Below are 26,033 nucleotides of genomic sequence, written 5' to 3'. Positions count from 1 at the left end.
ACTTTGCTTTTATTCACATTTATACTCAACTTTCTCCTGCAGTCACTAATTTCTGCAGTTTCTCATTCAAATCTTCCACCAATTATGTATCATTGATGAACAACAACTGACCACTTCCCAGGCCGTCTCCTCCACAACAGACTGCATACTTGCCCCCCCCCCCCCCCTCTCTCTCTCTCTCTCTCTCCAAAACTTGCATTAATCTTCCTAACCACCCCATTTATAAACAAATAAAATATTCATGGTGACATCACGCACCCCAGATGCAGACCGACCTTCACTGCGAACCAATCACTCACCTCTCTTCCTACTCGTACACATGCCTTACACCCTTGATAAAAACTTCTCACTGCTTTTAGCAGCTTGCCTCTCATACTGTATATTCTTAATACCTTCCAAAGAGCATCTTTATCAACCCTATCATATGGCTACTCCAGATCCCTATATGTCACATACAAAATAATTTCAATGAAAGTAGTAATTTTTTTTCTCATAATTGATCAACATTTCCAACATTAGCAAAGTAGCACCAGGAACAGAAGAAGAAAAGCTGCATCTTCCCAAATCTTTTCTCCTGTTGTCATGAGTAATGCACCAAAACCACAGCTGCCTATGCACATCCAGTCCCCAAGGATCTTTCCATGGTTTACCCTATATGCTTCACATGCCCTGGTTCATTCCATCAACAGCACATTGACACCTGTTTACTACATCGTTCCAGTTCACTGAATACCATGCACACTCACCCTCCAGCATGCTCATGCCCTGATTGCTCAATTCTCTTGCATCCCATCCTTCCACTTCTAGTTTGGTCTCCCCGATCTCCTTGTTCCCTCCACCTCTAACACATATATCCTCTTAATTAGCCTTTCCTCACTCATTCTCTCCATATGTGTAGATAATTTCAGTACCCCCTCTTCAGGTCTCTCAACAACACTCTTTTTGTTACCTCACCTTCCTCCTTCCCTTTCAAGTCTTACTCGATCAAACCACCTCACACCACATGTAGTCATCAAACATTTCATGTCCATTACATCCATTGTCCTCCACACAGCCTTATGCATAGTCCATGCCATGAATCTGTGTAATGATGTTAGGACTCCTGTACCTTCAAACATGCTATGTATTGCCTTCCCAGATGAATATCTCTATTTCCATACCTTCTTCAGAGCTCCTAGATTTTACTCCCTACACCCACCCTATGACTCACTTCTGCTTCCAAGATGTCATTCACTGCCATGTTTTATGTATCTGTAAATATGTCTGTGTTGCCCATTCCCTCTAGGAACACTCATCAAGGGGGTGGACATGGCAAAAGAGTCTCCACTCATCAGTGTCCTTACATGCTTCCCTTACATACACCATTCCATGTGTTCTTCCACCATTTCACTCCATCCAGAATTTTTCCACTGTATGTGCTTATGTCACAAGTAATTATCTTCTCACACCAATTCCATTAATTGTACTATCATACTTTCCCCTTGTAAACTCTGTCTTGCACTCTTTCCACATGTGCAAACCATCTCAAAGTATTACATTTCACCCATTCTACCACTCCACAATTCATTGCCTTTACATTCCATGCCTTTCCACATGCTCCTGTCAAATCACTCATTTCCACAACCTGGATTCTTGACCTTTGTGACTCATTCCATGTCCTTGTTTCAGTTGCATAGATCAGGTTTGGGAGGAATATGCAGTCTCATGATCCCCTCTTCACTTCCATACTTACACCTCTACCCTTTATTATTCTATCAAGGGACCCGGTGACTCTTCTACCCTGTACTGCTTTGTCTCTTATCTCTCCTTTCATGCCACCAAACTTACCCATGACAGCTCCAAATGCTTAAATTTTCTCAACTCTTTCAGTCTTTCTCCCACAGTATCCAAAGCACAGTTTAGTACGCTTTCTTGTTTCATTCCACATGGTTTATGAAATCTATACATTCACTCTGTTTTGTATCAAACACCATTACTTTACTTTTACTTATATTTACCTTCAACCGCAGATACTTGCACACATCATGAAACACATTATAACCATCTGCAGCTTCCTTTCACTCTATGCAAACAACACAGTATCATCTGCAGATAGACTTGCCACTAGCTACCGTATCTCACTGCAACACTCCTTCTCTACCCTCTTTTTCCCTAATTTTGCTTTCATCTCTCTTATCACTTCATCCTTATACATGTTAAAAAGCCATGGTGACATCACACAGCCCTGCCTCACACCCACATATATACCAAAACTTTCACTCAGCTCTTCATCCACTCTTACACATGCATTTTTTCCTCTGCAGAAGGCTTTCACACCATCTAACAGTTGTTCCCCCTATCACATGTATCCTTAGCACGTCCCTCTCAGCTCTGTCATACACTTTCTCCAGATCCATAAAAACTGCATTCGTCTTATTATGTATCGCTAAATACTTTTCCAAGGTCATCTTTGCCACAAATACCTGATCCACACATCTACCTTTCCTAAAAACCCCATGCTCTTCACGTATTCTGCATTCTGTCACTTCCATCACTCTGTCGGTCATTATTCTTGTATACACTTGTAATATACTTAACAGATTTATTCCCCTATAGGTGCCACATACATCCTTTGCACCTTTTCCTTTGAATAAAGGAACAATAATAGCTTTCATTCAATCCTCAGGGACAACTTTCTGTTACTATGCTAAATTACAGATCTGATGCATCCACTCTAACACACTTTCTCCTTCATACTTCAGCATTTCAGCTGTAATCCCATCTACTCTAGGTGCCTCTCCTACCTTCAGCCTCATTACTGCCCTCCTTACCCACCTATTTGCTATAGGCCCTTGTATTTGTATCCTCTTCCATCCTCTGTAACCATGCTTGTAATGGCATGTTCACTCCCAGGTATCTAAAACACTACTTCCTCTAATTTTTCTCTTTTCAAACTTACACCCCAACTAACCTGTCCCTTAACCACACTGAACCTAATAACCTTTCTTTTATTCACATTTATTCTCAACTTTCTCCATTCACACATCCTTCCAAACTCAGTCAAAAACTATTGAAGTTTCTCACTCGAATCTGCCACATGCATTGTATCAGCAAACAACTAACTCACTTTCCTGGCTCTCTCATTCCCTACAGACTGTAAACTCACAGCCTCTCTCCAAGACTCTCCCATTTATTTCCCTCTCCTCCCCATCCATGAATAGATTAAACAGCCATGATGACATCACACAACCCTGCCTCAGACCAGCTTTCACTTGAAATTTCACTCTCCTCTCTTTCTGTTCGTACGCATGCCTTACACCCTTGATAAAAACTCACCAATTCAAGTGGCTTCCCTCCCATACTGTATATTCTTAAGACCTACCACAAGGCATTTCTCTCATCCCTACCTTATGCTTCCTCCAGATCCGTAATTTCCTCATATAAATCCGTCTGTTTCTCTAAGTATTTCTCACACATTATATAAAGCAAACACGTGATCCACACATCCTCTCCCATTTCTGTAACTACACTGCTCTTTTCCAAAATGATGGTCTTTGCATGCTTTCACCCTCTCAGTCACTACCCTACCATACAACTTATCAGGTACACTCAACAAAATTATACCTTTGTAGTTTGAACATTCACCTTTTTCCCCATGCCTTTATACATGCATTTTGCCAATCCTCATGCACTTCACCATGATCCAAACATACATTGAAAATCCTGACTAACCTACCAACAACACAGTCACCCCCTTTCTTGATAAATTTAGCTGCAGTACCATCCACCCCAGCTGTTGTGCCACATTTCTTCTTACATATGACTTTCACCACCTTTTCTCTCCTCTTCAAACCACTCTCCAAACCAGACCACATGACTGTTTCATTTTACATACCACCTTGATCCAAAAGCCCTACATCTGCCACTCTATCATCAAACATATTCATCAGTCCTCAAAATACTCACTCCACCTCACTTCCTCACCTGCCCTACATCTGCCACCCTATCGTCAAACATATTTATCATTCCTCAAAATACTCACTCCATCTCCTCACTTCCTCACCTACCCTACATCTGCCACTCTATCATCAAACATATTCATCAGTCCTCAAAATACTCACTCCATCTCCTCACTTCCTCACCTGCCCTACATCTGCCACTCTATCATCAAACATATTCATCAGTCCTCAAAATACTCACTCCATCTCCTCACTTCCTCACCTGCCCTACATCTGCCACTCTATCATCAAACATGTTTATCAGTCCTCAAAATACTCACTCTATCTCCTCACTTCCTCACCTGCCCTACATCTGCCACTATCATCAAACATATTCATCAGTCCTCAAAATACTAACTCCATCTCCTCACTTCCTCACCTGTTACCACTTCCCCTTTTGCCTGCCCCCTTCACTAGTGGTTCTATTTGTTCTTTTGTTTTCAACACATCTTACACTCCCTAAAGTTTACTCATACTCACCCAATCTCTCTTTTTTTGACCCCTGCACCTTCCTCTTGACCTCCTGGTGCTCTCTCTTACATATTTCCCAGCCACTTGCACTCCTTCCTTGTAATACTATCCAAACACCTCTCTTTTCTCTTTCACTAGCAACTTCTTCATCCCACCACTCACTACCCTTTACAATCTGCCCACATTCCACTTTTCTCATACCAAATCCGTTTCTCACAAATAGTAGCAATCCCTGAATATACCCCCCACTCTGTATGCTCTCACCTTTTGCCATTTTCCTGGTATTTCTTCACACAAATCTCTTTGACAAGCTCACTTACTCTCACAACTTTCTTCTCACTGATATTGTTTCCTCTTTTCAGAAATCCTGTTCAGATCTTTACTCTCACCTCCACAAAATAGTGATCAGATATCCCACTAGCTGCCCCTCTCAGCACATTTACGTGCAAAAATCTTTTACAGGTCTATCAATGAATACGTAATCCATAATGCCTGTTGATCATCTTTCTTATTAACTTGCAAATGCATGTGTATTTCCCTCTTTTAAACTAGGTATTCCCAGTCACCACCAGCTTTTCACCATTTTCTACTCATCATGCTAAAGGAGAGATGGCCAGAGAGCGTTATTGGATTACGTGTTAATTGACAGGCGTGCGAAAGAGAGACTTTTGGATGTCAATGTGCTGAGAGGTGCAACTGGAGGGATGTCTGATCATTATCTTGTGGAGGCTAAGGTGAAGATTAGTATGGGTTTTCAGAAAAGAAGAGTGAATGTTGGGGTGAAGAAGGTGGTGAGAGTAAGTGAGCTTGGGAAGGAGACCTGTGTGAAGAAGTATCAGGAGAGACTGTGTACAGAATGGAAAAAGGTGAGAACAATGGAAGTAAGGGGAGTGGGGGAGGAATGGGATGTATTTAGGGAATCAGTGATGGATTGCGCAAAAGATGCTTGTGGCATGAGAAGAGTGGGAGGTGGGCTGTTTAGAAAGGGTAGTGAGTGGTGGGATGAAGAAGTAAGAGTATTAGTGAAAGAGAAGAGAGAGGCATTTGGATGATTTTTGCAGGGAAAAAATGCAATTGAGTGGGAGAAGTATAAAAGAAAGAGACAGGAGGTCAAGAGAAAGGTGCAAGAGGTGAAAAAAAGGGCAAATGAGAGTTGGGGTGAGAGACTATCAGTAAATTTTAGGGAGAATAAAAAGATGTTCTGGAAGGAGGTAAATAGGGTGCGTAAGACAAGGGAGCAAATGGGAACTTCAGTGAAGGGCGTAAATGGGGAGGTGATAACAAGTAGTGGTGATGTGAGAAGGAGATGGAATGAGTATTTTGAAGGTTTGTTGAATGTGTCTGATGACAGAGTGGCAGATATAGGGTGTTTGGGTCGAGGTGGTGTGCAAAGTGAGAGGGTTAGGGAAAATGATTTGGTAAACAGAGAAGAGGTAGTAAAAGCTTTGCGGAAGATGAAAGCCGGCAAGGCAGCAGGTTTGGATGGTATTGCAGTGGAATTTATTAAAAAAGGGGGTGACTGTATTGTTGACTGGTTGGTAAGGTTATTTAATGTATGTATGACTCATGGTGAGGTGCCTGAGGATTGGCGGAATGCGTGCATAGTGCCATTGTACAAAGGCAAAGGGGATAAGAGTGAGTGCTCAAATTACAGAGGTATAAGTTTGTTGAGTATTCCTGGTAAATTATATGGGAGGGTATTGATTGAGAGGGTGAAGGCATGTACAGAGCATCAGATTGGGGAAGAGCAGTGTGGTTTCAGAAGTGGTAGAGAATGTGTGGATCAGGTGTTTGCTTTGAAGAATGTATGTGAGAAATACTTAGAAAAGCAAATGGATTTGTATGTAGCATTTATGGATCTGGAGAAGGCATATGATAGAGTTGATAGAGATGCTCTGTGGAAGGTATTAAGAATATATGGTGTGGGAGGCAAGTTGTTAGAAGCAGTGAAAAGTTTTTATCGAGGATGTAAGGCATGTGTACGTGTAGGAAGAGAGGAAAGTGATTGGTTCTCAGTGAATGTAGGTTTGCGGCAGGGGTGTGTGATGTCTCCATGGTTGTTTAATTTGTTTATGGATGGGGTTGTTAGGGAGGTAAATGCAAGAGTCTTGGAAAGAGGGGCAAGTATGAAGTCTGTTGGGGATGAGAGAGCTTGGGAAGTGAGTCAGTTGTTGTTCGCTGATGATACAGCGCTGGTGGCTGATTCATGTGAGAAACTGCAGAAGCTGGTGACTGAGTTTGGTAAAGTGTGTGGAAGAAGAAAGTTAAGAGTAAATGTGAATAAGAGCAAGGTTATTAGGTACAGTAGGGTTGAGGGTCAAGTCAATTGGGAGGTGAGTTTGAATGGTGAAAAACTGGAGGAAGTGAAGTGTTTTAGATATCTGGGAGTGGATCTGTCAGCGGATGGAACCATGGAAGCGGAAGTGGATCATAGGGTGGGGGAGGGGGCGAAAATTTTGGGAGCCTTGAAAAATGTGTGGAAGTCGAGAACATTATCCCGGAAAGCAAAAATGGGTATGTTTGAAGGAATAGTAGTTCCAACAATGTTGTATGGTTGCGAGGCGTGGGCTATGGATAGAGTTGTGCGCAGGAGGATGGATGTGCTGGAAATGAGATGTTTGAGGACAATGTGTGGTGTGAGGTGGTTTGATCGAGTAAGTAACGTAAGGGTAAGAGAGATGTGTGGAAATAAAAAGAGCGTGGTTGAGAGAGCAGAAGAGGGTGTTTTGAAATGGTTTGGGCACATGGAGAGAATGAGTGAGGAAAGATTGACCAAGAGGATATATGTGTCGGAGGTGGAGGGAACGAGGAGAAGAGGGAGACCAAATTGGAGGTGGAAAGATGGAGTGAAAAGGATTTTGTGTGATCGGGGCCTGAACATGCAGGAGGGTGAAAGGAGGGCAAGGAATAGAGTGAATTGGAGCGATGTGGTATACAGGGGTTGACGTGCTGTCAGTGGATTGAATCAAGGCATGTGAAGCGTCCGGGGTAAACCATGGAAAGCTGTGTAGGTATGTATATTTCCGTGTGTGGACGTGTGTATGTACATGTGTATGGGGGGGGTTGGGCCATTTCTTTCGTCTGTTTCCTTGCGCTACCTCGCAAACGCGGGAGACAGCGACAAAGTATAAAGAAAAAAAAAAAAAAAAATGCTAAATACCTCATTCCTCCCCTCTCCAATTATACCCTCAACTGCTACATTACTCACCTTTATATTCAAATCACCCTTCAATAATACTTGGGTCTCTTGCATCAAAAGTGCTAACACACTCACCCAGCTACTTCCAAATCACTTGCCCCTCATGATCTTTCTTCTCATGGCCAGGTATATATTGCCATCCACTTTCATTTTTACTCACATGGGTCTAGCATGCATCATCTTACACTCCTCCACACACTCCCACAACACCTGCTTCAGGGGTAGTGCTCCACCTTCCTTAACTCTTGTCCTCTCACCAACCCTGACTTTACTTCTAAGACATTTCCGTGCCATTCTTCCCCTTTACCCTTGAGCTTTGTTTCACTCAGAGCCAGAACATCAAGGTTTTTTTCCACGGACATACTGCCTATCTTTTGTCATCTCATTTTGGTTACATCCACCGACATTAAGACACCCCAGCCTAAGCCTTCAAGGAGGATGAGCACTCCTTGTTTGGCTCTTTTGTCTGTTCCCTCTTTCAGAAAATCAAAATACTCCATCTCCTTCACACTTTATTATTGCGCACTTGATCACTGTTTTGCACATTAGTGAAACAGAGCCTGTTTTTGTTGGCTCATGATGCTACTTTACGAATGCATGAAATGGCAATCAAATATGAAAAAATAATTATAATCAATGATAATGCCAATGTTTTTGGTCATATTGTGCTGCAGGGTGGGGTGGACTTGGAAGAAGGTGAACCCCCTGAAGAACCAGTGGAAGGTGGCTACCCCAGGACAGACTCTACCTATAGCATTGACATCCCCAACTCTAATGTGCTGTGGGAGGCAGATCCAAGGCCAAGCACTTCATCACAGGTGGGTACTGACACACACACATACTGATGGTCGTCACAAAACCCTACAGACTGGCTAGATATGGTGAAAGTGAGGTTGGCTGTAGCTTGCTACAGGCACAGGGGGAAGATGAGGTTGAGAGGGACTGGCTGCAGACATAAGGCAAAGGTGAGTTTGGCTATAGCTTGTTATAGGGTATAGACACAGGTGGAATGTGAGGTTCACTATGATTCACAGCAGACATAGGGAAAGGTGAGGTTAACGCTGACTCACTGCAGACATAGGAGAAGGCAGGTTTAACCATGATTCATCACGAGTATAGGGGAAGGTGAGGTTGATCATGAATCACTGCAGAAATATGGGGAAGGTGAGGTTGACCATGACTCACTGCAGACATTTGGGTAAGGTGAGGTTGACCATGAACCCCATGAGATTCTAGGGGGGAAGGTGATGTTAACCATGCTGAAAGTCTGTTAAATTGAGAATGTAACCTATGGGCCATTTTTTAGCACAATATACAATATTCAGTATTACATTATACAGTTCACATGCTTTCTTTTAACTCCTTTGTCACTTGATGTCATTTTGAATTGTAAGGATTGCAAAATTATTTGATAAAGTCACAATTCTCTGTATACAACCTGACTGCATGGTAGCTTGAAGCAGATTGAGACCAGAGCAAAGCGAGTATATACCACACAACTAAAAAAAAAGTGTAATAGGAACTGCACATGGTGTGGCAGTTGAGATTTTTTAAGTCTTGAGAATTTTATGAATTATTAATATTGTTATTATTTTCATTTATTATTATTTGCCTAGTTCATTAAAACCGAAATCTGTTAAATCAAGGGCTTACTGTATTTTGTTTCCAAAAGTATCTAATTCAAGTATTTATTCCTGCATCTTTATCATGCCTACGTACAATATATCTTCTTCCTTGCCTCTCACTGTATATCAACTCATTTATATTTGGGCTCATCATCTTTTCCTCTCTCATTCATTTTCACTCTTGGAACTTTTTCCTTCACTCATATTCCGTAAATTCTCGATTAATATGGGTAAAACTGAAAGTTGATGGAGAGAGGTGGGTGATTATTGGTGCATATGCACCTGGGCATGAGAAGAAAGATCATGAGAGCAAGTGTTTTGGGAGCAGCTAAATGAGTGTGTTAGTGGTTTTGATGCACGAGACCGGGTTATAGTGATGGGTGATTTGAATGCAAAGGTGAGTAATGTGGCAGTTGAGGGAAAAATTGGTATACATGGGGTGTTCAGTGTTGTAAATGGAAATGGTGAAGAGCTTGTAGATTTATGTGCTGAAAAAGGACTGATGATTGGGAATACCTGGTTTAAAAAGCGAGATATACATAAGTATACTTATGTAAGTAGGAGAGATGGCCAGAGAGCGTTATTGGATTACGTGTTAATTGACAGGCGTGCGAAAGAGAGACTTTTGGATGTTAATGTGCTGAGAGGTGCAACTGGAGGGATGTCTGATCATTATCGTGTGGAGGCTAAGGTGAAGATTTGTATGGGTTTTCAGAAAAGAAGAGTGAATGTTGGGGTGAAGAGGGTGGTGAGAGTAAGTGAGCTTGGGAAGGAGACCTGTGTGAGGAAGTACCAGGAGAGACTGAGTACAGAATGGAAAAAGGTGAGATCAATGGAAGTAAGGGGAGTGGGGGAGGAATGGGATGTATTTAGGGAATCAGTGATGGAGTGCGCAAAAGATGCTTGTGGCATGAGAAGAGTGGGAGGTGGGTTGATTAGAAAGGGTAGTGAGTGGTGGGATGAAGAAGTAAGAGTATTAGTGAAAGAGAAGAGAGAGGCATTTGGACGATTTTTGCAGGGAAAAAATGCAATTGAGTGGGAGATGTATAAAAGAAAGAGACAGGAGGTCAAGAGAAAGGTGCAAGAGGTGAAAAAAAGGGCAAATGAGAGTTGGGGTGAGAGAGTATCATTAAATTTTAGGGAGAATAAAAAGATGTTCTGGAAGGAGGTAAATAAAGTGCGTAAGACAAGGGAGCAAATGGGAACTTCAGTGAAGGGCGCAAATGGGGAGGTGATAACAAGTAGTGGTGATGTGAGAAGGAGATGGAGTGAGTATTTTGAAGGTTTGTTGAATGTGTTTGATGATAGAGTGGCAGATATAGGGTGTTTTGGTCGAGGTGGTGTGCAAAGTGAGAGGGTTAGGGAAAATGATTTGGTAAACAGAGAAGAGGTAGTGAAAGCTTTGCGGAAGATGAAAGCCGGCAAGGCAGCAGGTTTGGATGGTATTGCAGTGGAATTTATTAAAAAAGGGGGTGACTGTATTGTTGACTGGTTGGTAAGGTTATTTAATGTATGTATGACTCATGGTGAGGTGCCTGAGGATTGGCGGAATGCGTGCATAGTGCCATTGTACAAAGGCAAAGGGGATAAGAGTGAGTACTCAAATTACAGAGGTATAAGTTTGTTGAGTATTCCTGGTAAATTATATGGGAGGGTATTGATTGAGAGGGTGAAGGCATGTACAGAGCATCAGATTGGGGAAGAGCAGTGTGGTTTCAGAAGTGGTAGAGGATGTGTGGATCAGGTGTTTGCTTTGAAGAATGTATGTGAGAAATACTTAGAAAAGCAAATGGATTTGTATGTAGCATTTATGGATCTGGAGAAGGCATATGATAGAGTTGATAGAGATGCTCTGTGGAAGGTATTAAGAATATATGGTGTGGGAGGCAAGTTGTTAGAAGCAGTGAAAAGTTTTTATCGAGGATGTAAGGCATGTGTACGTGTAGGAAGAGAGGAAAGTGATTGGTTCTCAGTGAATGTAGGTTTGCGGCAGGGGTGTGTGATGTCTCTATGGTTGTTTAATTTGTTTATGGATGGGGTTGTTAGGGAGGTAAATGCAAGAGTTTTGGAAAGAGGGGCAAGTATGAAGTCTGTTGGGGATGAGAGAGCTTGGGAAGTGAGTCAGTTGTTGTTCGCTGATGATACAGCGCTGGTGGCTGATTCATGTGAGAAACTGCAGAAGCTGGTGACTGAGTTTGGTAAAGTGTGTGGAAGAAGAAAGTTAAGAGTAAATGTGAATAAGAGCAAGGTTATTAGGTACAGTAGGGTTGAGGGTCAAGTCAATTGGGAGGTGAGTTTGAATGGAGAAAAACTGGAGGAAGTGAAGTGTTTTAGATATCTGGGAGTGGATCTGGCAGCGGATGGAACCATGGAAGCGGAAGTGGATCATAGGGTGGGGGAGGGGGCGAAAATTCTGGGGGCCTTGAAGAATGTGTGGAAGTTGAGAACATTATCTCGGAAAGCAAAAATGGGTATGTTTGAAGGAATAGTGGTTCCAACAATGTTGTATGGTTGCGAGGCGTGGGCTATGGATAGAGTTGTGCGCAGGAGGATGGATGTGCTGGAAATGAGATGTTTGAGGACAGTGTGTGGTGTGAGGTGGTTTGATCGAGTGAGTAACGTAAGGGTAAGAGAGATGTGTGGAAATAAAAAGAGCGTGGTTGAGAGAGCAGAAGAGGGTGTTTTGAAGTGGTTTGGGCACATGGAGAGAATGAGTGAGGAAAGATTGACCAAGAGGATATATGTGTCGGAGGTGGAGAGAACGAGGAGAAGAGGGAGACCAAATTGGAGGTGGAAAGATGGAGTGAAAAAGATTTTGTGTGATCGGGGCCTGAACATGCAGGAGGGTGAAAGGAGGGCAAGGAATAGAGTGAATTGGAGCGATGTGGTATACCGGGGTTGACGTGCTGTCAGTGGATTGAATCAAGGCATGTGAAGCGTCTGGGGTAAACCATGGAAAGCTGTGTAGGTATGTATATTTGCGTGTGTGGACGTATGTATATACATGTGTATTGGGGGGGGGGTTGGGCCATTTCTTTCGTCTGTTTCCTTGCGCTACCTCGCAAACGCGGGAGACAGCGACAAAGTATAATAAAAAAAAAAATAATAACATTCAGTCATAAGACTGTTTCCTTCTACCATCGCTTCTTTCCTTCATTCTTAATCCTACACACGAATCACATTTACCCAGCAATTTTTTCCCTTTTGTTTTAATTTCCGTTTTCTCTCTTTTCTCCACACATTTGCCTTCCCTTTCTTTATTAGTTAATGTATTATTATTTGCTTGGCCCATTAAATCCAAAACCTGTTAAATCAAGGGTTTACTGTATTTCCTTTCCAGAAGTATCTAATTCAAGTATTATTTATTCCTGCATCTTTATCATGCCTATGCACAATATATCGTCTTCCTTGCCTCTCACTGTATATCAGCTCATTTATATTTGAGGTCATCATCTTTTCCTTTCTCATTCATTTTCACTCATGTACCTTTCCTTCACTCATATTCCAACATAAGACTGTTTCCTTCAACCACCGCTTCTTTCCTTCATTCTTAATCCTACACATGAAGCACATGTACCCAGTAATTTTTTCCCTTTAGTTTTAATTTCCCTCTTCTCTCTTTCTCCACACATTTGCCTTCCCTTTCCTTACCCTTACTTACCCTATTTAGTAAGTGAAAAATTGGCTCTTATTATTTTTTTCCCCACAGTATCTTAAATTCTGATGTCTCTTACAGTACTACCACTTCACCCTGTTTGCCATGTCCCTCAACGAGATCAGTGAGGAGCTGCAGAGGAACCTTTCACCAACAGACTGCAGGTGAGGACATCACAGTAGTTAGCATCCCCTCTGGGGAGATCTTCCTCAGTGTCTCCATCAGTGGGTCATGGTCACTTGTTCTGGTGACCTAAGCCTTCTTCATAGTTTCCAAATTATTGTCATTAATGTTTTTGGTTTTTCCTTTATTTTGTTCCTTTCAGTAGGTTTTGTAAACAGAGTTCCTATCACTGGGTTCCCATCATTTTGTCCTCAAGGTGATCCCATCACTAGGTCTCCTTCACAGGGTTATTAGTGGGTCTGATGCAAACAGTCTGCATGACTAAGTCTACTTCCCTTGGTTTGACATTGGGTCTCTCACTGAACTCCCATCCCTGGATTTCTTTTCCGGAACTAACATTGTTGAATTCCCATAACTATAACTCCTCCTCTGTGTTCCCATTGTTAGATCTCCCTTCAGTATATTTCTGTTATGGTGACTCCACTGGATTGCCATTTATAGGTCCTACTGGTTGCATCCCTTCATTGGATTCTTACTTTCAGGCCTCTTCTACTGGGTTCTCGTCATAAATTTTCCTTTCAATAGAGTTCTGTCACTGGACCTCCACCTTTGTATTTCCTTTATTAGGGTCTCCTTTTCTAGGTTTCCATCTCTAGATTTTCTTCATTTTCTTCTTTTCACTTAGTCTCCATCACTAGATTTTCTTCATTTTCTTCTTTTCACTTAGTCTCCATCACTAGAACTCCTTCATCTTAAGATCTCTTTTAGTGATTTCCCATCTGTAGATCTCTCTCTTTAGTGGTCTTCCATTAGTGATTGCCGTTAGTGGGATTTTTTCTTTTAGTAATTTCCCTTCATTGGATCTCTTTTCCTTAGAGATCTCCCATCAGTGGATCTCTTTCCTAAAGTGATCTTCCATTAGTGGGTCTCTTTTTTTTTTTTTTTATAGATCTTCCATCAGTGGATCTCTTCTTTAGAGGTCTCCCATCAGTGGATCTCTTTCCTAAAGTGATCTTCCATTAGTGGGTCTCTTTTCTTTATAGGTCTCCCATCAGTGGGTCACTTTCCCCTAGTGATCTCTCATCAGTCAGTCTCTTCCTTAGTGATCTCCCATCAGTCGGTCTTCACGATCTCTCCTCAGTGGATCTTTTCCACACAGTACTTTACTGTGTTTACATCATTAAATTTCCTTCATTAAGAGTTTGTACCTGGATCACTTTCATGCATTCATACCTGCATTCACTGGGTTATCATCTGTAGTTTATTTCAGTAGATTCTCATCATTTAAATTTTTTTATGTTGAAGGCTCCAGTCATGGACTAAAGTCCATGTCAAGGCCAGGCCTTAATTGAAGTATAGAGAGTTATGAAATGGAGAAAAAAAGACAAGGGAAAGTATTTATGAACTTTTGAGAAAGTTAGAAACCTATCTTTGAAGTGTGCCAGGTCATAGTTATTGGGGGGAGACATGAGAGAGTAGAGAGTTACAAAGCTTCAAAGTGTAGGGAAAGAAGTAGGTATCAAAATGACCCACCCTTGACTTGCTGATGGGTACACAATAATCATGTGACAATAGCTTGCCGAGTATTGCATGGTCTAGCTAGTGGTGTGGGCACTCAAACTGCCAGCTCTTGGGAGCAAAAACCAAAGTAATACCTATAAAAGAGGGAAAGTGAACCAACATTGCAGAGTAGGGCAAGGGGGTCAAGTTTGGAAGTTAGCCCAGGACTGCTGTAGACTCCACTCTGTCAAGTAAAGATGCAGAGCTAGAACTTTCCCAGATGTGAGAGCAATACTCCATACAAGGATGAATCAAACCCTTCTATAAACAAATCATCTGTTAATAAGAGAAGTTTTGACTTTTAAACAGGACATCCAGTTTCTTAGAGGCAGACTTAGCTATTCCTGTAATGTGTAGTTTACAAGAAAGAGTGGATAGTACAGTAATGCCAAACATTTTCATTGAGTCAAGAGTTGGAAGTGCAAAACCATCAAAAGAGAGACAAGAGCTGTGAGGAGTTATTGATAGAGAGATGGGTAGAAACAGTCTTGGAGGCATTAAATTTAACAAGATTTTGTGTACCTCACTGAAGTATCCTATCCAAGTCTGAGTTTATTGAGGAGGCTGTGTCAAGACAAGATGCAGATCGAGTGGTGAAGAGGGAGCGACTTGAAGGATTTGGATGAGTGCAGTGCTGAGTTGTCAGCTTATGAGTGCATTGGATTATTTGTGGATGAGAGGATATTGTTGAAAAAAAAGGAGAAAAGGTGTAGGGGACAGGACAGAACCTTGAGGGACACCGCTGTTGATGGAGAAAAAGAGGGGAGGGTGATCCATCATCAACCACAGAGATAGATCAGCCAGAGAGAAAGCTAGATATGAAGAAGCAAAGTGAGGGAGAGAAGCCAAAAGAGGGGAGCTTAGAGTTGAGACCCCAATGCTACACCGTCAAAAGCCTTAGATATTTCAAGGGCAACTACATATGACCCCCAAAATCTTTCAGGGATGATAACTAGACATTAGTGTGATAGGAAAGAATGTCACCAATGGACCTTGCTTTATGGAAGCCATACTGGTAATCAGAGAAGACTGTGATTTTTGAGGTTTTTAAGGATATGGGAGTGGAGGAAGGATTCAAAGACTCTGAAAATGGTAGATGTCAAAGCAGCAGGACAATAGTTAGAGGGGTCATAACGGTCACTTTTCTTAGGGATGGGATGTATCAATGCATGCTTCTAGGGAGACAGAAAAGTTTTGGTTTATAAACAGAAACAGAACAGATGAGCAAGCACAGGGGCAAGTCCAGAGGCACACTCTTTCAGTACATGGGGATGGATGCCATCAGGACAATAAGCCTTGCTGTGTCAAGAGAAAGAAGCACTTTTTGGACAGTCCAAAAAGCAACTTCGGGGAGGGGCATAGGAATAGTAAGAGGAGCATCAGGGGGTGAAGGAATGTTAAAAGTCATCCAAGGTGGAATTAGAGGAGAAACTGGAATGAAAGAGAGTTGCTTTGTCTACGGGAGAGACAGCTTTAGTACCATCAGAGCAGAAAAGTGAAGGGAAGGTAAAGCAACAGAAATTGTTAGAGATGCCTTTAGCAAAAGACCGGAAAGACCTATCAGTAGATGATGATGAAAGGTTCTTGCACTTCCTATGAATAAAGGAATGCTTTGTCCCACAGGCAGTGATAAAAGCTGAATGGGAGCCAGAAGAAGGAAAGGTTTTCCAAATCTGATATGCTCGATCCCTTGCCTGAATGGCTTCAGAACAGAAATAGTTGAACCATGGATTGGATGAAGAGGTCATCTTGGAGGAAGAGGGGATAAATGCTTCCATTCCCACAAGAATAACCTCTGCTATGCATTTGGTGGAGACACTTGCAGATGTTGGATTCCCCTCCCGGGAAACTGCTGTGTACAAAGTGAAACCTTTCTGACAGCTAGAAAATTGCTGTGAAAGACTTTTTACAGCTTCATAATTGTTGCAAAAGTGCTTAGTGTTAAGTTCAGGAAGTAGCACTTAGGTGATTTGGTATGTCATGTATGCATATGTTGTGTATATGGGAAAGGCAGTCTCTCTGTGTTCCTTCCTATTTAGGTTTTTTTATCCTTTTATTTTTTTAGCAAGTCATCTTTTAATTTCTTGTGCTTGACGCCCTTTTGAATATATGTGTACTTTTTTTTATGAAGTGAATTTGAATATCATTGAATCTGTTTATATACCAGAACCAAGCACTATGCTGTATTACAAGTATATACTGAGACACAAGCATACTGATAGATGGGATGATTTGCTTAGAGGTTTGCTGGATCACTTTGTGCTTAATACATTTCCTTGATATTGGGTGTCCATGCAGAAACATCTGTTTACCATGATAATCTTATAGTTTTTCAGTAATATTTTTGACTGGTTGCTGATGCCATAACTTTGCAAAAGTGTGAGGGATATGTCATGTCCAGGATTTCAGAAGTTTCGGTATTGAAGATATTTCTCGAATGATTGTCATTATGGAACTTGCAGAATGCCATTTTCCTGAATGCATGTTAGGAAATTATGGATATTAGGAGCTTAGTTTTATCATTACTGTGTAATTTGAGTATGTCCATCAACCTTTGAATGGTTATATCACATGTTTGATGAGCATTTCCCCTGCAGATCTGATTTGGTTGATCATAGTATGAGTTTGATTTTCACTTAGAATTTGTTTGTATGTGAGCTATATACTGTATTGTCACTGTATCTGGCATAATTTGCTCTGATTATCTATTCAATGACCATATAGATTTATCTTTGCCAGAAATGAAGAGCAAATTGGTTGACTATTTAAAATCATTTTCACAGATTACGTCCTGATATTCGATTTCTGGAGAATGGGGACATAGATAGTGCTGCTAATGAGAAGACTCGCTTAGAAGAGAAGCAAAGAGATGCACGGAAAAGTAGAAAGAAAGGCAAGGAGGAGTGGAAGGCTAGGTAAGAAATAGTGACTGAATTATTATTTTTTTTTTTATTATACTTTGTCGCTGTCTCCCGCGTTTGCGAGGTAGCACAAGGAAACAGACGAAAGAAATGGCCCAACCCCCCCCCCATACACATGTATATACATACGTCCACACACGCAAATATACATACCTACACAGCTTTCCATGGTTTACCCCAGACGCTTCACATGCCTTGATTCAATCCACTGACAGCACGTCAACCCCGGTATACCACATCGCTCCAATTTACTCTATTTCTTGCCCTCCTTTCACCCTCCTGCATGTTCAGGCCCCGATCACACAAAATCTTTTTCACTCCATCTTTCCACCTCCAATTTGGTCTCCCTCTTCTCCTCGTTCCCTCCACCTCCGACACATATATCCTCTTGGTCAATCTTTCCTCACTCATTCTCTCCATGTGCCCAAACCACTTCAAAACACCCTCTTCTGCTCTCTCAACCACGCTCTTTTTATTTCCACACATCTCTCTTACCCTTACGTTACTCACTCGATCAAACCACTTCACACCACACATTGTCCTCAAACATCTCATTTCCAGCACATCCATCCTCCTGCGCACAACTCTATCCATAGCCCACGCCTCGCAACCATACAACATTGTTGGAACCACTATTCCTTCAAACATACCCATTTTTGCTTTCCGAGATAATGTTCTCGACTTCCACACATTCTTCAAGGCCCCCAGAATTTTCGCCCCCTCCCCCACCCTATGATCCACTTCCGCTTCCATGGTTCCATCCGCTGCCAGATCCACTCCCAGATATCTAAAACACTTCACTTCCTCCAGTTTTTCTCCATTCAAACTTACCTCCCAGTTGACTTGACCCTCAACCCTACTGTACCTAATAACCTTGCTCTTATTCACATTTACTCTTAACTTTCTTCTTCCACACACTTTACCAAACTCAGTCACCAGCTTCTGCAGTTTCTCACATGAATCAGCCACCAGCGCTGTATCATCAGCGAACAACAACTGACTCACTTCCCAAGCTCTCTCATCCCCAACAGACTTCATACTTGCCCCTCTTTCCAAAACTCTTGCATTTACCTCCCTAACAACCCCATCCATAAACAAATTAAACAACCATGGAGACATCACACACCCCTGCCGCAAACCTACATTCACTGAGAACCAATCACTTTCCTCTCTTCCTACACGTACACATGCCTTACATCCTCGATAAAAACTTTTCACTGCTTCTAACAACTTGCCTCCCACACCATATATTCTTAATACCTTCCACAGAGCATCTCTATCAACTCTATCATATGCCTTCTCCAGATCCATAAATGCTACATACAAATCCATTTGCTTTTCTAAGTATTTCTCACATACATTCTTCAAAGCAAACACCTGATCCACACATCCTCTACCACTTCTGAAACCACACTGCTCTTTCCCAATCTGATGCTCTGTACATGCCTTCACCCTCTCAATCAATACCCTCCCATATAATTTACCAGGAATACTCAACAAACTTATACCTCTGTAATTTGAGCACTCACTCTTATCCCCTTTGCCTTTGTACAATGGCACTATGCACGCATTCCGCCAATCCTCAGGCACCTCACCATGAGTCATACATACATTAAATAACCTTACCAACCAGTCAACAATACAGTCACCCCCTTTTTTAATAAATTCCACTGCAATACCATCCAAACCTGCTGCCTTGCCGGCTTTCATCTTCCGCAAAGCTTTCACTACCTCTTCTCTGTTTACCAAATCATTTTCCCTAACCCTCTCACTTTGCACACCACCTCGACCAAAACACCTTATATCTGCCACTCTATCATCAAACACATTCAACAAACCTTCAAAATACTCACTCCATCTCCTTCTCACATCACCACTACTTGTTATCACCTCCCCATTTGCACCCTTCACTGAAGTCCCCATTTGCTCCCTTGTCTTACGCACTTTATTTACCTCCTTCCAGAACATCTTTTTATTCTCCCTAAAATTTAATGATACTCTCTCACCCCAACTCTCATTTGCCCTTTTTTTCACCTCTTGCACCTTTCTCTTGACCTCCTGTCTCTTTCTTTTATACATCTCCCACTCAATTGCATTTTTTCCCTGCAAAAATCGTCCAAATGCCTCTCTCTTCTCTTTCACTAATAATCTTACTTCTTCATCCCACCACTCACTACCCTTTCTAATCAACCCACCTCCCACTCTTCTCATGCCACAAGCATCTTTTGCGCAATCCATCACTGATTCCCTAAATACATCCCATTCCTCCCCCACTCCCCTTACTTCCATTGTTCTCACCTAGCATGAAAAAAGGTCAGATGACAGTCAGATAAAGGAATCATGCAAATATTTTGAATGTTTGTGTATTGGAAAACCATTGTTAAAGCTCAGAAGTTGTATGTTTATGGATATGTCTTATTGTAGTAGAAATACTGAAAACTGAATGGATAATTTTCCAGAAAAGTTTGATGTTATGTTGTTGGAAAACTTAATCTGCATTTTTCCAGCACAACATCCTAATCAGTTGATGCAAACTGAGTGGTGCGCAAGCTGGTAGCAGCAGCTTCAAAGACTTGATTTTAAGCTAATTCAATGAAATGTTATCCAGCCTATCCAAAACTATCATAGCATGCACAATGGCTGGTATAAAAGAAAATAGATTTTAAACTTTTGTTTTCAAAGAAAATCGTATTTTTTGCATTCTTTCATTTAGTAACTATATGTTAACCGTTGCCAAAGCTAAGCTCATAGTCTTTTGTGAATGTTTATTTTTTCCTTTACACATATTAATGAATTATTTGGGACAATTAAGATCACTTATGTTGAAAGGTAATTCAAGAAGGATTGGACTTAAAAAATGAAGTCTTTGATTAGGTGATCTTCCAAAATAGGCCCAAATGGCCAATAAAATACTATTTATGGATGTGTATTGAGGAAATTAATGCAAAGGTTTTGGTGAGAGGAGTAGCTCTGGATGATAGAATGCCATTCATGGATGTGTGTTGAGGAAATTAATGCAAGGGTTTTAGAGAGAGGGGTGGGTCTGCAGTCTGTTGGGGTGGGGAACCTGGGAGATGAGTAAGTTGCTGTTTGCTGATGACACATCTCTGGTAGCAGACACAAGTGAGAGACTACAGAAGCTGGCATCTGAGTTTGCAAGAGTCTGTGAGGTAAGAAAGTTAAGGGTGTGTTTGAATGAGTATAATGTTATCGAGTTTAACTGGCTAGAGAAACAGGTTGGTTGGAGTGTGAGCTTGAATGTGGTCTGCATACTGTATTGGGAGATCAGGTAGGAAGAGAAATGAAGAGAGTTGAAGAAAAAGCTGCTCCTTGGGGAATTCCAGTTATAAAGTTTAAGGGTTTGAGATGTGAATCCTTTTTAAGTGACAGGCTAGGCAGCCAGCTATAAAGTTGGATAACCAGTTTTTGTTGTGAAAGGGGTTGACAAGTGTCTTACGTATGGGGATGTATCAGGGAACATTGTCAAATGCTTTGTTGATGTCTATAACGATTCACATTGTGCTGGATGGGGTTTGTGGTTGGTTGAAGCCATCAAGGATATATTTTGTGAGGTTTGTGAGTACTATGTAGTGTAGTGATTGGGTGTAAGGCCATGTTGGATAAATGAGAGTGGGATATTTTGCTTGATTCTGTTGTGGATCAGTTTTTCAGTGTGGATACTAAAGACAGTTGATGTATGACTGTAGGAAAATGGGGAGTTAGGTGGATTGGAGGGTTTTATAATTGATATTATGTTGGCAAGTTTCCAGATGGTTGGTATTTTGTCATGTAGCCAGAAATGGTAAAAAGTATCTGTAAGTGGTTGGACTGCAACTGGGCCAAAATGATACATAGTAGTTCATGGAGAGGACATAACAGGAGATATGATGGTCAATAACAATGTTGTATGTGAAAAAAGAAACTAAATATAGTGGTAGAAACAGGATAGCAAAACATAAGGCACCTCCCCACCCACCTCTCTTTCCTGTTCAACTACCAACGAGAAAAAGATGAGAAGAATAACAAGCAGTATAGTGGTAAGCTACATCCATGGAAATATCATAGGAAGGTATGGACTGGAAAATGTTCCATATCAGTTTGATGAAATATGCTCAGCAGCTGGATTCTGAAATGATTGAGGCAAAATAATGGAAATTTTCTTACTGATAACAGATGTTAGCGAAATATTTGTTCTGCCTTGATTTGAAGGTATTCGTGGTTCATTTACTGCTTCAGGAGGTAGTTTATTCCAGTGATCCACTGCTCTGTCTGTAAAATGACTTTTGTCCACAATGCTATAACATCTTCGGCCTTTAATCTTCATACTATTATTTTACATCATTGGGTTTCTACAATTTTTAGTATTTTTGTGAAGGTAATAGACTTTTTTTAAAACCTTCGCGTAAGGACTGTTATCCATACTGAATCCTAATCTGGGTTTGAAATATGTTTTGGGGGACATTTAGGCATAAAAATATTAAATTCATTGTTACTCTTTTAGAAGATTCTCTGATCATTTGGGTATAACTCGCCTTGGGGCAGCATTATTAATAATTATCCGAGATTATTGAAAGTATAGAGGCATTTCATTATATTACATTTCAGTGATAAAACTAAAGGTTTTGGGCTAAAAAATCCCTGAACTCTTACCTGTAATTTTTGGTATTTTTGTAAGGGCAATAGATTTACTTGAAAACCTCAGTAAGAGGACTACTTTTCATGATGAAATTGAATCAGGGGTTGAAATATATGTTGGGGGATATAAAGGCCTGTAAACTGGTAATTAATGGTTAGTCTTTTAGAAGATTGTGTGATTATTCAAGTTATATTTATTGGATATATGTCACCTTGTACAAGCATTATGAGATATTTTCCATCTTTTTCATTCATCTTATTTCAATTTTAAAATGAAGGTTTTTAGGCTAAAATATACCCAGGTAATATTGAGAGGGGAAATAGATATGCCTGAAAAAACTCAGTATAAGGACTATTTTATGTAATGAATTCAAATCTGTAGTTGAAATAAGTGTTGGAGATATTGAATCTTGTAAATAAGTGATTAATTGTTACTCTCTTATAAGATTATGTGATCATTCAGTTCATATTTACTGGGTATCTGTCAGCTTAGGGAAGAATTATGAGATATTTTCCTTCATTATTTCAAATACAGAAGCATTTCTTCATTTCATATTTCAATTTTGAAACAAAAAGGTTTTTGGGATTATATTTCATGCTGAATTGGAATCGAGAGTTGAAATATTTGTTGGAGACATTGAGACCTGTAAATAGATAAGTAATTGTTATCCTCTGTAATATTCTGTGATTATTCGGTTTGCATTTATAGGGTATTTGTTGGGTTTGGGAAGGATTATGAGGAATTTTCTGTGAATATTTCATAAATAGAAGCTTTGCATTATTTCATATTTCTGTTTTGAAACAAAACATTTTATGGGTTAAAAAATCCCTGAGCTATTACCTGCAATTTTTGGTACTTTTGTGAGTGTAATAGATCTCCCTGAAAAACCTCAGTATTTTTATGTATTTATTATACTTTGTCGCTGTCTCCCGCATTAGCGAGGTAGCACAAGGAAACAGACAAAAGAATGGCTAAACCCACCCACATACACATGTATATGCATAAACTCCCACACACGCACATATACATACCTATACATTTCAACAGATACTTACATATACATATACAGACATACATTTATCCACATGTACATATTGATACATGCTGCCTTCATCCATTTCTGCTGCCACCCTGGCACACATGAAATGGTACCCCCCTCCTGCCACGTGCATGCGAGGTATCACTAGGAAAAGACAACAAAGGCCACATTCATTCACATTCAGTCTCTAGCTGTCATGTGTAATGTATTGAAATGACAGCTTCCTTTCCACATCCAGTCCCCACAAAACTTTCCATGGTTTACCCCAGTCGCTTCTCATGCCCTGGTTCAATCCATTGACAGCATGTCGACCCTGGTATACCACATTGTTCCAATTCACTCTATTCCTTGCACACCTTTCACCCTCCTATATGTTCAGGTCCCGATCGCTCAAAATCTTTTTCACTCCATCTTTCCACCTCCAATTTCGTCTCCCGCTTCTTGTTCCCTCCACCTCTGACACATATATCCTCTTTGTCAATCTTTCCTTACTCATTCTCTCCATGTGACCAAATCATTTCAATACACCCTCTTCTGCTCTCTCAACCACACTCTTTTTATTACCACACATCTCTCTTACCTGGATGTTTTGGCTCTGAGTGAAATGAAGCTCAAGGGTAAAGGGGAAGAGTGGTTTGGGAATGTCTTGGGAGTAAAGTCAGGGGTTAGTGAGAGGACAAGAGCAAGGGAAGGAGTAGCACTACTCCTGAAACAGGAGTTGTGGGAGTATGTGATACAGTATAAGAAAGTAAATTCTAGATTGATATGGGTAAAACTGAAAGTTGATGGAGAGAGATGGGTGATTATTGGTGCATATGTACCTGAGCATGAGAAGAAAGATCATGAGAGGCAAGTGTTTTGGGAGCAGCTGGATGAGTGTGTCAGTGGTTTTGATGCTCAAGACCAGGTTATAGTGATGGGTGATTTAAATGCAAAGGTGAGTAATGTGGCAGTTGAGGGAATAATTGGTATACATGGGGTGTTCGGTGTTGTAAATGGAAATGGTGAAGAGCTTTTAGATTTATGTGCTGAAAAAGGACTGGTAATTGGGAATACCTGGTTTAAAAAGAGAGATATACATAAGTATATGTATGTACGTAGGAGAGATGGCCAGAGAGCGTTATTGGGTAATGTGTTAATTGATAGGCGCGCAAAAGAGAGACTTTTGGATGTAAATGTGCTGAGAGGTGCAACTGGAGGGATGTCTGATCATTATCTTGTGGAGGCGAAGGTGAAGATTTGTAGAGGTTTTCAGAAAAGAAGAGAGAATGTTAAGGTGAAGAGGGTGGTGAGAGTAAGTGAGCTTGGGAAGGACACTTGTGTGAGGAAGTACCAGGAGAGACTGAGTACAGAATGGAAAAAGGTGAGAACAAAGGAGGTAAGGGGAGTGGGGGAGGAATGGGATGTATTTAGGGAAGCAGTGATGGCTTGCGCAAACGATGCTTGTGGCATGAGAAGCGTGGGAGGTGGGCAGATTAGAAAGGGTAGTGAGTGGTGGGATAAAGAAGTAAGATTATTAGTGAAAGAGAAGAGAGAGGCATTTGGATGACTTTTGCAGGGAAAAAATGCAAATGAGTGGGAGATGTTTAAAAGAAAGAGGCAGGAGGTCAAGAGAAAGGTGCAAGAGATGAAAAAGAGGGCAAATGAGAGTTGGGGTGAGAGCATCATTAAATTTTAGGGAGAATAAAAAGATGTTTTGGAAGGAGGTAAATAAAGTGCGTAAGACAAGGGAGCAAATGGGAACTTCAGTGAAGGGGGCTAATGGGGAGGTGATAACAAGTAGTGGTGATGTGAGAAGGAGATGGAGTGAGTATTTTGAAGGTTTGTTGAATGTGTTTGATGATAGAGTGGCAGATATAGGGTGTTTTAGTCGAAGTGGTATGCAAAGTGAGAGGGTTAGGGAGAATGATTTGGTAAACAGAGAAGAGGTAGTAAAAGCTTTGTGGAAGATGAAAGCTGGCAAGGCAGTGGGTTTGGATGGTATTGTAGTGGAATTTATTAAGAAAGGGGGTGACTGTATTGTTGACTGGTTGGTAAGGTTATTTAATGTATGTATGATTCATGGTGAGGTGCCTGAGGATTGGCGGAATGCTTGCACAGTGCCATTGTACAAAGGCAAAGGGGATAAGAGTGAGTGCTCAAATTACAGAGGTATAAGTTTGTTGAGTATTCTTGGTAAATTATGTGGGAGGGTATTGATTGAGAGGGTGAAGGCATGTACGGAGCATCAGATTGGGGAAGAGCAATGTGGTTTCAGAAGTGGTAGAGGATGTGTGGATCAGGTGTTTGCTTTGAAGAATGTATGTGAGAAATACTTAGAAAAGCAAATGGATTTGTATGTAGCATTTATGGATCTGGAGAAGGCATATGATAGAGTTGATAGAGATGCTCTGTGGAAGGTATTAAGAATACATGGTGTGGGAGGCAAGTTGTTAGAAGCAGTGAAAAGTTTTTATCGAGGATGTAAGGCATGTGTATGTGTAGGAAGAGAGGAAAGTGATTTGTTCTCAGTGAATGTAGGTTTATGGCAGGGGTGTGTGATGTCTCCATGGCTGTTTAATTTGTTTATGGATGGGGTTGTTAGGGAGGTAAATGCAAGAGTTTTGGAAAGTGGGGCAAGTATGCAGTCTGTTGTGGATGAGAGAGCTTAGGAAGTGAGTCAGTTGTTGTTCGCTGATGATACAATGCTGGTGGCTGATTCATGTGAGAAACTGCAGAAGTTGGTGACTGAGTTTGGTAAAGTGTGTGAAAGAAGAAAGTTGAGAGTAAATGTGAATAAGAGCAAGGTTATTAGGTACAGTAGGTTTGAGGGTCAAGTCATTTGGGA

At 41.0% G+C, this 26,033-nt stretch overlaps 1 protein-coding gene across 1 annotated transcript in view; it reads left to right on the top strand.

The window, feature by feature from the left end:
• Positions 1-26,033, top strand: part of LOC139750304 (oxysterol-binding protein-related protein 1-like) — a 745,131-nt gene that overhangs the window by 670,606 nt on the left and 48,492 nt on the right. Inside the window, exons 22-24 of the mRNA XM_071664928.1 lie at positions 8,322-8,465; positions 13,009-13,091; positions 17,394-17,525. Of these exons, the coding sequence (XP_071521029.1) occupies positions 8,322-8,465; positions 13,009-13,091; positions 17,394-17,525 (359 nt within the window). The remainder of the gene's footprint in view (positions 1-8,321; positions 8,466-13,008; positions 13,092-17,393; positions 17,526-26,033) is intronic.

This window comes from Panulirus ornatus, chromosome 9, assembly GCF_036320965.1.
Source record: "Panulirus ornatus isolate Po-2019 chromosome 9, ASM3632096v1, whole genome shotgun sequence".
NCBI classification, from domain to species: Eukaryota; Metazoa; Arthropoda; class Malacostraca; order Decapoda; family Palinuridae; genus Panulirus; species Panulirus ornatus.
The sequence above is the reverse complement of the archived record's forward strand: the minus strand, read 5'-3'. Positions and strand labels throughout refer to the sequence as shown.